The following is a 10,608-nucleotide window of genomic DNA, read 5'->3' as shown; positions in this document are numbered from 1 at the left end:
GCGGGAGGGAACTATTGCCTGCGAGCCATTCCCCGGAGAAACAACGACAGCTCATTGCTCATAGCATGACCGCTTTTTCGTGCCGGCTAAGGTGATCGCAACGTGCTTTACCCAGTCAACATGGCTTCAGACGAACCCAAAGCAAAGAAACCCAAACTCTCAGAGGAGGAGAAGCCCGAGCCTCCGCCCAAAGAGAATGCCGTCAAAATAAGGTGACCGAAGACTAAAACAATATCCCTAATAACAGCGAGGAGACACGACCCTCCTCCCACGCTTCCAAGTTAAATGCTAATATATGTGCTATCAAACCTTAAAAGGTTGACACTGTTAGCCTGTGTGTGTGTGTGTGTGTGAGTGAGTGAGTGAGTGAGAGAGACACACATCGCGAGTTTAGGCATTGATTTTGGATGTTTTCGAGACCTCTGAAGCAGTTCAATGGGGGCGAGGTCGTAGCGTAAAGCAGCGGGTGCAAAGTCCTTTGATATTTTTGCTTTTTGATAAGCAGGGCTTTAGCTAACTGTTGGCTCATAGAGCCTGCTGGGTTTGGGTACCTCTGCGGTGAAGCAAGCCCATCTAGCTGTAGCAGGTTTTAGGTTGTGGTCGAGCATGAGCACCACCAGGAAGCAATGTTGGGACTTGGTGTGGGACTCTGCACAGCTGCAGAGAAAGCTTACAAGAACCATCCCGTACCAGCTCCCAAAACACTCAATTGCGAAACAAGTCACGTGGCGGTCATTGCAACGCTGTAGTGCTTCCACCATCACTACCCCCTCTGAAGAAATCTGATGGCTGCTGCTGATTACTACATTCACCTCATCTGCGGCACTCCAGCAGCCCAATCAGCAGCACGCTTCTCACGGTGTAATTTGGCTTCAAATGAGTGAGTGAACTGAGCCTAGAGTCAGCAAGACAAGCCAATCACCACAGAGACACACACAGCCGTGGCCCTTGCCTCCAATCGGCCAGCTCCGAGTAGGAGGAGCTGTGTTTGCAGGGGTAAATCGATCTTCCTGTACACTGAGGTGAAATTGTCAAGTTTTTTAATGCTCTAGCTCCCTCTTCAACCGGTTTTAGGTCGCCCAACAGGTTTATCCGTGTGCACACAAAGAGGAACAATATGTCTGCTGCAAGGTAAGAGCAAGCTTACGTTAGGGGAGCTGATCTAAAGGCAGGCATGGTTTAGTATAATTGTCTGCACATGCCTAGTAATCATCTGACTACACATTGGAAATTATATATGTGCTGTAGGAGACAGTAGATACGATGCAGCAGATATCGACTGGACGGTTTTCCGAGACAGAAACCCATCTGTGTAGCGTAAGTCACCGTCAGGTCTTGGCGTCTCCCTGCTCTTTGCTTTTTTGAAAAAGCTGTTCTTTCGTATTAACTGTAAATCTTTGCCTTGGGCGAGAGTAGACAGAGAACCTTTATGGGCAAGTATGGTTCCACGTGTTCATGTGGAGGTGGCATCTCTCAAGAGCTGTGTTCAAAGACTTGCTCCATCTGGGGGAGGGGGGGGAGTTCCCAAAAGCATTGACAAAGAAAAAAATTGTTCATATGAAGGGCACCTGTGAAAATGACACCAAGACTGAGATCTAAGGGCACGTGGTGGCAGCATGTGGATTATAATGCACGCACAGTTCAGTTTTTGCTTACAGGTGAAACAACCGTGGACTAACTCGCTGGCTGGATTTGGCAACCGATGTGCCCAACATGTTGACACAGAGTAGCGGTCCCTGTGGTGCTCTGAAATTCTGTTATTTGTTTTGTTTTTTTGTCAGCATAAAACTGTTTAGTTGTGATATTCAAGCTCTACTTTCGGTTGCTTGACCCAGAAAAAAAACAGACTACACAAGCAGGAGAAGCACACACACACTGAGTGTACTGCTGTCCTGATGTTGCCACGTTGTGACGCCATAACAAAGTTACATGCATGACTGACTGGGTTTTGTAGTGCCTTCTGATGAGTCATGCATGTTTCCTATTTATGTCTCTTTGGTTCGTGCTGTGCCTTAAGTCACATAATTAAAGTCAGGTGGAAACAGATCTTTTTTTGAATAGAAATAAAATGGCACGCTCACTGGAGTAAGCAATCATAAATTTTTAAGTCAGTGCAATTTGGCTTTCTGCATGTTTCTGAAATGCCTGAGCATTTGACAGATTGCTCAACCAGAGCAAAGGAGTAATGGATTTCCACTCCAGCTCGATGTTAAGAGCAGCTTATTAAAGTGAAGACAAATCGACGAGACTGAAACGATTTAATGTACAGATGACTCGTGAACGCTGTCGTATTAAAATTAAGAGATGTAGCTCAAATCTGTTTGTCTTTATGTTTCAGCACTAATTCACTCTTTGGGATGGGAAACCCCTTGCTGGACATTTGTGCTGTTGTGGACAAAGATTTCTTAGACAAGTAAGTATGAGAATTAGAATCATGAGTGCTTGTAATCCTGCCCTTTGATTGGTCCAGTAATGAGTGGTAATAAAATAGTGCATATATATGTAAACACATACTTAGTAGGAGGTGTTTACTTCCAAAATAATACTGCTTTGCTGCTTATTTTAACCCCGATGTTATAAAGGAGAAAGAGTAACGAACTGTGATTTTATTTTTTATTTTTTGCAAGTCACATAAGATCAATTGAATTTGGTATCAGCGAGGTCACACCAGTGACAGGCTGGAGGAGAAAGAGATTCCCTGATGTAATTTGATCAGGAGCAAGATGAGGACGATAAAGGGAAGCAGAGCACAGGAAGCGGCAGAGCTGTCTAATAATCAGTGTCAGCAGAGCTGTACGTTCAGCAGATGCATTGCTTTAATGTATCCTGAAAAGAAACTGCACCCTGTTTGATCATCACGTGTATTTACATCACCAAAAACTCAGGAGTTCAAAGATCCTGTAGAAGTTGTGATTATTAACTATGATGTAGAAATACAGGCATTGTATTGACATGACACCTTTAAATATTCTCTGTAGTAGTGGGAGCTATCAGCTGAAATCTGCTCAGAGTAGCCATGTTCTCTGTGAGTTGACCAAGACAGACGGGACAAAGGGCAGCTCAGCGTCCACTCATTAACCCCTTGCATAAACTCCTGGATTAGAGCTAAACCAGCCGACTGTAGCTCTAATTCAGTCCCACTTACAAAAAAGCACAACTACAACTACACTTTAATCCCCAGCCTACCGTTGTGTGATCTCCCGTTAAGGAAACCGTACCTTATTTAGCTTTATTGCTTGTTTTATTTGTTTGGTTTTTTTAGTTGGACTGAGATTATTTGAGTAAGAGGAAAACAAATCACACTTTCACAGGAAAAATGTGTGAACAGCACATTTGGAAGCTTTCCTACTGCGCTTACAATCCTGGCTCACATAAATGGCGTCCACATGCTTGTTATTTCTGTTTTTATTTGAAAGTAATTCTTTTTTTTTTTTTTTTTCTCTCCTCTGATTATTTGCAGGTACTCTCTGAAACCCAACGATCAGATCCTGGCTGAAGCCAAGCACAAAGAACTGTTAGTATCTCCTCTGTTGCAACATTCACTGTAGATTATGTAGGTTTTTGTAGAGCTCTTCCCATGTGGGTTTACCTAATCTTCAAACAGGGTTTGTGTTCTGAATTCATACTGAGTTTGCACCCCTCTGCTCTGGAGCAGGCCAGTCAAAACAAGCGCACACTAGAAAGTGCCACGATTGACCTCTGTGCCTTCACACACAGCCAGTGGTAGAGCAGCAGATTCAGCGCAGTGAGACCATCTCATCCAATAGCAGACTGGCACACTTTTCCTCCCAGTCCCTCTGAGACAAGAGCCAGAAAGCAAACATTTAACATTAGGAGATAAGAAAGTCATATGTGGCCTTGTGTGATTATACTGTTGTATTCCTACTCTTCACAGTTCAGTCTATATATGACAACAGGTTGTGCTTTAGTAATGGCAGGCACTTGCATGCACAACTCATTTTTGAGGACGAATGTTATTTAATATCAACACATATTTAAATGACACTTTTTTGTATCAGTTTGTGATTGATATCGATCTGTGATGTGAACTAGGGGAATCATTGATCACTTACAAGAAGGTGCAAGTCCACACGTTTAATCTGCTAGTCTTGCTTCTTCTTAAGCCTCTCAGGCAGTGCTCGATTTAGTCCTCAGAGAAGCGTAACATGCAGGGGATTCCCCCCCTGGTGAAGACGCCTCAGGGAACTGTTAGAGGGAGATAATTCCTACAATGGACAGTCACCCTTGCTCCATTTTTCTTCCCATCACCCTTTCTCCAACCTCTGGCTCAGTCTCAGGACCTTTAGCAACAGTGGGCCTGTTGTAGTTTCTGAAGAGAAGCAATAATGTCCAAAAGTCTTGAGCTGCCCCTCATTTCTTTCTATTTTGCTTTCAAAGAGCCACGTTTTCTTGTAATTGTTTTAAAGTGGTCTTGAGCAATAATTCTTCAGGCTTTCTGAAGGTCTGTTAAGGCCGTCCTTACACCGATTTTTAATTAAGTCCTTGTACTCGATCTTTAAACCAATGTGGGTTTTTTTCTTTGTTTGTTTTTGTTGTTGTTGTTTAAATCACTTAACACTGACCTATGAATTATTTAAGGACAGAAAAGGCACCTAACTAAAGGAATGAATCAGAACCAAGGATTGTGCGTATACATAATAAAGAACTTAGCAAAGAGCCTTTTTTAAATTATATCCTTGGGTACTTTGTTACCAGCAGGCTACTGCAGACAAACATAATTTGTTCCCAGACATAAAATTTTATTTTTGCATCAACAAGATGAGTTATTAGCCAAACACCTGGCATAGGTTAGCATGCTGTATAGTGTGACCTTGAGGAAACTGGACAAAAGAAGAAGTAGCAGAGTTCTTAGACCAATATCTGAAACTAATGTTGTTAAGAAATATTTTTTAAAATCAGCACCTGAGAGATGCATCTGGCCATTCAGTTAGTCCATCTACTGTTCACTGAGGCCTCATCAGAAATACTCTTAGTGGATGGGTGGCTATCCAGAAGCCATTCTTAAGGAAGGGAAATGCCAGATTTCACAAGAGGTTGACTAAAAATTAGTGGCAACAGGTCTTAAGGAGTGATGAATCAAACTTCCAGAGTTTGTGTTCAGATTGTCATCAATATGTACAGAAAAGGTCAGGAGAGAGGTACAGCAGATTGGGATTTTATCAAAATTGATGAAATCATAAATGCAGAAAAGTACCATCAACTTTCGAGTTACCTGGAAAGTTTCTGATTGGTAACAGCTTCCCAAGCACTACAAGTCATGGATTGGCCTCCTCAGAGCAACACCCAAAGAAGAGCTTTGAATGTCCTTCAAGAAGCCTGGCAACCTATCCCTGAAGACTATTTAAAGAAAATGACAAGAAGTCTTTCCTAAGAGTTCAGGCTGTGTTGAAGAATAGAAGCATTCATGTCAAGTACTGACTTTCAAGCTGATTAGAAGTGCACAAATGCACAGACCCCATTTTTGCCTTATCTACAGTATTGCCATGTATGTTTGCACATGATTTAGTCATCCATGGCACCTGTTTCTCATTTTCCTAGAAAATTAGAAAGAAACAAAGTGGCTCAAGACTTTTGCACAGTACTGTATTTGAACATGCTGCCTCCGATACTCACATAAACCACAAAAACACATTATGGTGTGTAGGCCCGTTGCATAGCTACATTTATGTTTAGCTGTAAACAGAACATTGAAGCGTGTCTGTGTTATATAACAGTGGTAAATGGTTCAGATGGTATAATCAGTGGTCAGTCATGCATGTATTGTATACTTGACCTGGAAAAAATATGAGGCTGCTATCTGCAGAGTGTAGTCTGATACAAAGGGATTTTACTGACTAAACCATCACCAAGCACGCTATAGAGGGAAACCCAATAAAAGAGGCAATTATGCAGTGTCATGCAAACCAGTTTAATAGCACTATGGTAATCACTGCCTGCGGAAAACTTTTGATATTCCCTAATAAGAGGCACATAAATGCATTTTCCTTAAAAAAACGTTTTTGAAAAATTGCAAACTTTTGGGGTTTTTTTTGTCTCCAGGACTCTTGAAGAGACTGCAAATAATGCTCTGTGCAGTGAAGTCTACATGGAGATTGCCTTAAAAATATCACTTATCAGTGCACTGTTAGACCACTTAGATCAATAGGAAGTGGATTTCTGGTGGCCCAGGGAGGAATCAAAACAAGGAAAAGCAGCTCTGTTTCAACTGATAGTCTTTTAAAAAAAATCAGACATATCTTCATTTAATTGTGCTTTGGGTCATTTGAAAAACCAGGATTAGTTTGCACGCTGTTTCCAATCTTTATACTGAACTAAGCTTTACTACCATTAGATTTCATGTTATTTTCTTCAGCAAATAAATATATAAAGTATATTTGATAAGGTGTAAACCTTTGGTGCCAAACAGCCACAGTTCGATCAGTCATCGTTATTAATCCTTTGCTCTAGGTTTCAAACTTCTGATTAGTGATTGGCCCTATCTAGTTTGACACACTTTCCTTTTGGAAATGTCAGTCACACCTTTGTTTCTTTCTGTAGGTTCGAGGAGCTGGTGAAGAAGTTCAAGGTTGAATACTACGCTGGAGGAGCCACACAGAACTCCATAAAGATCGCTCAGGTGAGATTCATTTGAAGTGTAAATGTTGCCCTCTGTGCGCAGGATGGACTGGCTGATATTGATGCGAGGTTCTGTCACTGTCTACAGTGGATGATCCAAGAACCTCATAAGGTGGGCACGTTCTTTGGCTGCATTGGCAAAGACAAGTTTGGAGAGATCCTGAAGCAGAAGGCTGAGGAGGTGCACGTCGACGCCCACTACTACGAGCAGGACGAGGAGCCCACGGGGACATGTGCTGCTTGCATCACCGGAGATAACAGGTGGGTAATTGAATGTTAACAGCATGCAAACTCAGTGTGATCTAACCTGTTTATAAACCTGCGTTTCACTACTTTTCTGCTCTCAGGTCTTTGGTGGCTAACCTAGCTGCCGCTAACTGTTATAAGAAGGATAAACATCTAGACCTCGAGGAGAACTGGAAGCTGGTGGAAAAAGCTAAAGTCTACTACATTGCTGTAAGTATTACATCACTGTATGCTTTAATGAAGCTTTAAGGTGGGCATGGAGTCACATCACAAGCCTCTGTTTTGTTTTGTTTTTTGTCCAGTGGTTTGTAATTTAAGACTGTTCCACCCAATTACTTTGAGGTTGTGGTCACATGGGCCTGGAGATGGTTGGTGACCACCTGGCAACCTCGAGTAAAGTTGTCTGTAACTCTTAACTACTCACTGGGCTGTAGTAAAACTCCAAAAAAAAAGAAAAAGTCCAACATCCCTTTCCAACTTCCTTTTAGAAAGTGTTGGCTGCAGCGCTGAGGTTGCGCTTTTACTTTGAAGGCGAACGGTGTCCATTTCCGGATCTGTCGCATTTTCACAGATTCACTATAGCGCGGCGAGCATTTGAAGACAAGGCAAGCGACCAGAGCAATCTCAGTGAAGCAGCATAAATTCCTTGCAACCAATTTCATCATGCAACTGCCATCAACCTGTAGCAACCATTGGGCTACCACTCAGGAATGCTTTTTTTCCCCCTAGCGACCTTTGGTTGGTGGGGAGGTCACTGACCGGCCTCTAAGCCTGTGTGAGTCTGGCATAACTTAGGGCGGCGTTCACTTATTTGGTCTGCTCTGTGCTCTTGTGTAATCACTTATGTTTTACCCTGGTACTGATCTGCATCTCTCTCAGTATCCAGCCTTCACCCGTGTTGTTTTTTATGGTTCTTGGATCTTCCTGTGTTGTTGGTATTCATTATGTGAATCTCGTGCTGTGCGTGGATGATGGTATATCATGCGTGCTCAGATTGTTTGGCAGCGTGAGTCAAGACAAAAGCAGCACCACAAACACATGCTTGGTCTGTGATAACTCAGTGGTTTAACTGTGACATTGACTGTCCTGTGACATTGTTTGGTTTGTTTTGTTGAAGACTTTAGTGTATGTGACTCATTAGACCCATCAGATATAAAAAGCAGATTAGTCCTGACCCAGTGTCGTTCCTTCCTTCCAGGGTTTCTTCCTGACTGTCTCCTTGGAGTCCATCCTGAAAGTAGCGAAGCATGCTTCCGAAAATAACAAGCTCTTTTGCATGAACCTCTCTGCGCCCTTCATCTGCCAGTTCTTTAAGGATAACCTCATGCAGATTATGCCCTACGTTGATGTGCTGTTTGGCAATGAGACAGTAAGCCACAGTTCTCACAGTGAAATCTCCACACTAACGTTAATGATTTGCACATATTTCAGATTAACTCAATGTGATCTTTTTTGTTGTTGTTTTCTCAGGAGGCAGCTGCTTTTGCTAAAGAGCAAGACTTTGATGTGAGTAGACTGTTAGACTTTATCATTTACACAAGAGACAGGCTGGATTTTCTGTGTATTTGTGTATCATCTGCTTTGTGTGTTGATGTGTATTTTGTCTACAGACAAAGGACATTAAGGAAATTGCCAGGAAAGCCCAGGCTCTACCAAAAGACAACAAAAAGAGACAGAGGGTTGTAGTTATTACTCAGGGGAAGGATGAAACGGTTATGGCTCAAAGTAATATTTCCTTCTTTTTTTCCCCCATTTCCTGGCATCTGTTTCACTCTGTCTCTTGTCCTTGTGTGGAAGTGAACTGTTTTTCTCCTCGTCTTTCCAGGTGACAAGATTGACACTTTCCCTGTAGTGAAAACTGACCCCAAATGCATTGTTGACACAAACGGTGCAGGCGATGCCTTCGTAGGAGGTAAGAGGCCCCGGTGTTGCTATTTTTGTGCCTCAGTCGATTTGCTTCAGTCTTGGGTCTTCTGTTGATTTTTATTGTGGAAGCCTCTTTTTTGCAACACAGGTTTCCTGTCTGAGCTTGTCCAGGAGAAACCTCTGGATCAGTGTGTGAAGGCGGCACACTACGCTGCCAACGTCATCATCCAGCGAGCAGGCTGCAGCTTCCCAGAAAAACCCGACTTCAAGTGAGGATTGGTCAGGAAAGCCTTTCCTTCAGCGTGAAACCTCATACCCACTCTGCCTCCACAACCCCAACATATAAGTTCCACTATTTTCTACAAGTGCAATCCTCAACTGTGTTTTACTTCAAGTTTTTTCTTTTCTTTTAATTTATCCACACATCATTTCTTATCAGTTCTTAGTTCATATGCCCATCTTCCTGCAAAGAACCAAGGGAAGTTTTAATGCGTTTAAATAAATTACCATAAAGGAATCATGGTAACACCAGGAAATGTGGTAATTGTCCTTTACAAAAAGGGCTCTAAATATAAAATCCTGCTCTCACGGACATTTGTTTTCTACAGTTTTGAACTGTACTTCAGCTCTGACACTTCTTCCATGTGGATGCACTGACACCCATCAGACTCGTGGAAAAACCATGTCAACATCGTGTGAGTCTGTTTTATGTTTTTTGTGTGTTATTTCGTCCCCTTGGAGACAAGAGTCCAAGCACAAACGGCTACAGCAACAGGAGGATGCATTTACACACACACACACACACGACTAAATAATAAAACCCTGATGAGGTTTTGAATGCGGCTCAGAAATGTGCTGCAGTGATTTATTTGATTAGTTATGATTTAGCTGGCCAGTTGTGAATCAAATGGCATTTTAAGTGTACATTTTTTAAATGTATCAAGGCCTCTGCCTATTAAGTTGTGTGAAAGCTGCAAAATGTTGACTATGTCAGTGCTATTCAAACGTTACCGGCATCAAATAATGAGTGCCTTTCTTTCTCCCTAGCAGTTTGCAGGCTTGATGGGCAGAGGCCTGGGGATGTTATATGAGCCTGCATTTGTCTGAGCAGGGAAACTTGAAAGCTTGTGAGAGTACTGATGTTACCATGACCTCCCTTCTATATATAATGCATTGCTTGGAATCCATCATTATATTTGGGGGTTCTCTGCCAGAGGAATACAGTGGGCATTAAAGCAGACTTTTTCTCTCAGTTGATTTTTTTTTTTTTTTTTTTTTTTTTTCCAATTGAATTAACATTCTCCTGCATTATCATGGCAAACCCTCGGGGCAATTCTGTTAAATCATTTTTTTTAAATAACTATTCTTTTCCATTTTTATCAAATCTGTTTTCTTGAGTAATAAATAAAGATTCATAAGAAATTGGAGGAAAATCGTATACGGGGCCAAGTGTTATAAACCGTCTGTATTAATGTCTGTGCTGTGATTCATGCACTGGTGAGATAAACGCTGAATACTTGAATATAACTTTATTCAAAGTTTATGTAAAAGGTAAGAAATATGTGTAGGACTAAATACTGTAAGAGGTGTTGTCAAATCTGTATCTGGTTGGACTGAATCATTGGTCAGTGTCCCTAAATTTCATGGCTTCCTTCACATGTTCAGATACACCAAAAAAGCCTTATAACCCGTTTGTTCCTACTGTAAACAATTCTCAGTTTGCCCATCATTGTGGTAAACTTTGAAATTAAAAAATAAACAGATTTTATCATAGATGTTTTTCTGTGTCTCATATTTTTTTTATATAATGTGAAGTCCACCTCATATTTCAGAGGTTTCTCTCTCATGGCTCGTTATGGC

General features: G+C 41.8%; 1 protein-coding gene across 2 annotated transcripts; it reads left to right on the top strand.

Moving 5' to 3' along the window:
- Window positions 1-26: 26 nt before the first annotated feature.
- LOC146374847 (adenosine kinase-like) lies at window positions 27-10,521 on the top strand. Of its 2 annotated transcripts, none has more exons than XM_084947708.1 (11): window positions 27-212; window positions 2,339-2,413; window positions 3,461-3,514; window positions 6,559-6,637; window positions 6,725-6,897; window positions 6,984-7,092; window positions 8,081-8,251; window positions 8,353-8,388; window positions 8,493-8,607; window positions 8,708-8,794; window positions 8,897-10,521. In XM_084947708.1, the coding sequence occupies exons 1-11, from the start codon at window positions 121-123 to the stop codon at window positions 9,019-9,021; spliced, it is 1,116 nt and encodes a 371-aa protein (XP_084803834.1). In that variant the 5' UTR covers window positions 27-120; the 3' UTR covers window positions 9,022-10,521. The 2 variants fall into 2 exon arrangements, with proteins under 2 accessions (XP_084803834.1, XP_084803835.1); XM_084947709.1 differs by lacking the exon at window positions 27-212 and adding an exon at window positions 786-1,131.
- Window positions 10,522-10,608: the final 87 nt, after the last annotated feature.

The sequence above is a fragment of the Perissodus microlepis genome, chromosome 13 (assembly GCF_051167445.1).
Source record: "Perissodus microlepis isolate ML-2025 ecotype Zambia chromosome 13, ASM5116744v1, whole genome shotgun sequence".
Taxonomy (NCBI): domain Eukaryota; kingdom Metazoa; phylum Chordata; class Actinopteri; order Cichliformes; family Cichlidae; genus Perissodus; species Perissodus microlepis.
This window is presented reverse-complemented; position numbering and strand designations above follow the sequence as displayed.

Coding starts and splice junctions, on each gene's coding strand:
- LOC146374847 (XM_084947708.1), top strand. CDS start 121: ATGGCTTCAGACGAACCCAAAGCAAAGAAACCCAAACTCTCAGAGGAG. Junction 6,898..6,983: donor TGCATCACCGGAGATAACAG/GTGGGTAATTGA, acceptor TTCTGCTCTCAG/GTCTTTGGTGGCTAACCTAG. Junction 8,795..8,896: donor AGGCGATGCCTTCGTAGGAG/GTAAGAGGCCCC, acceptor TTTGCAACACAG/GTTTCCTGTCTGAGCTTGTC.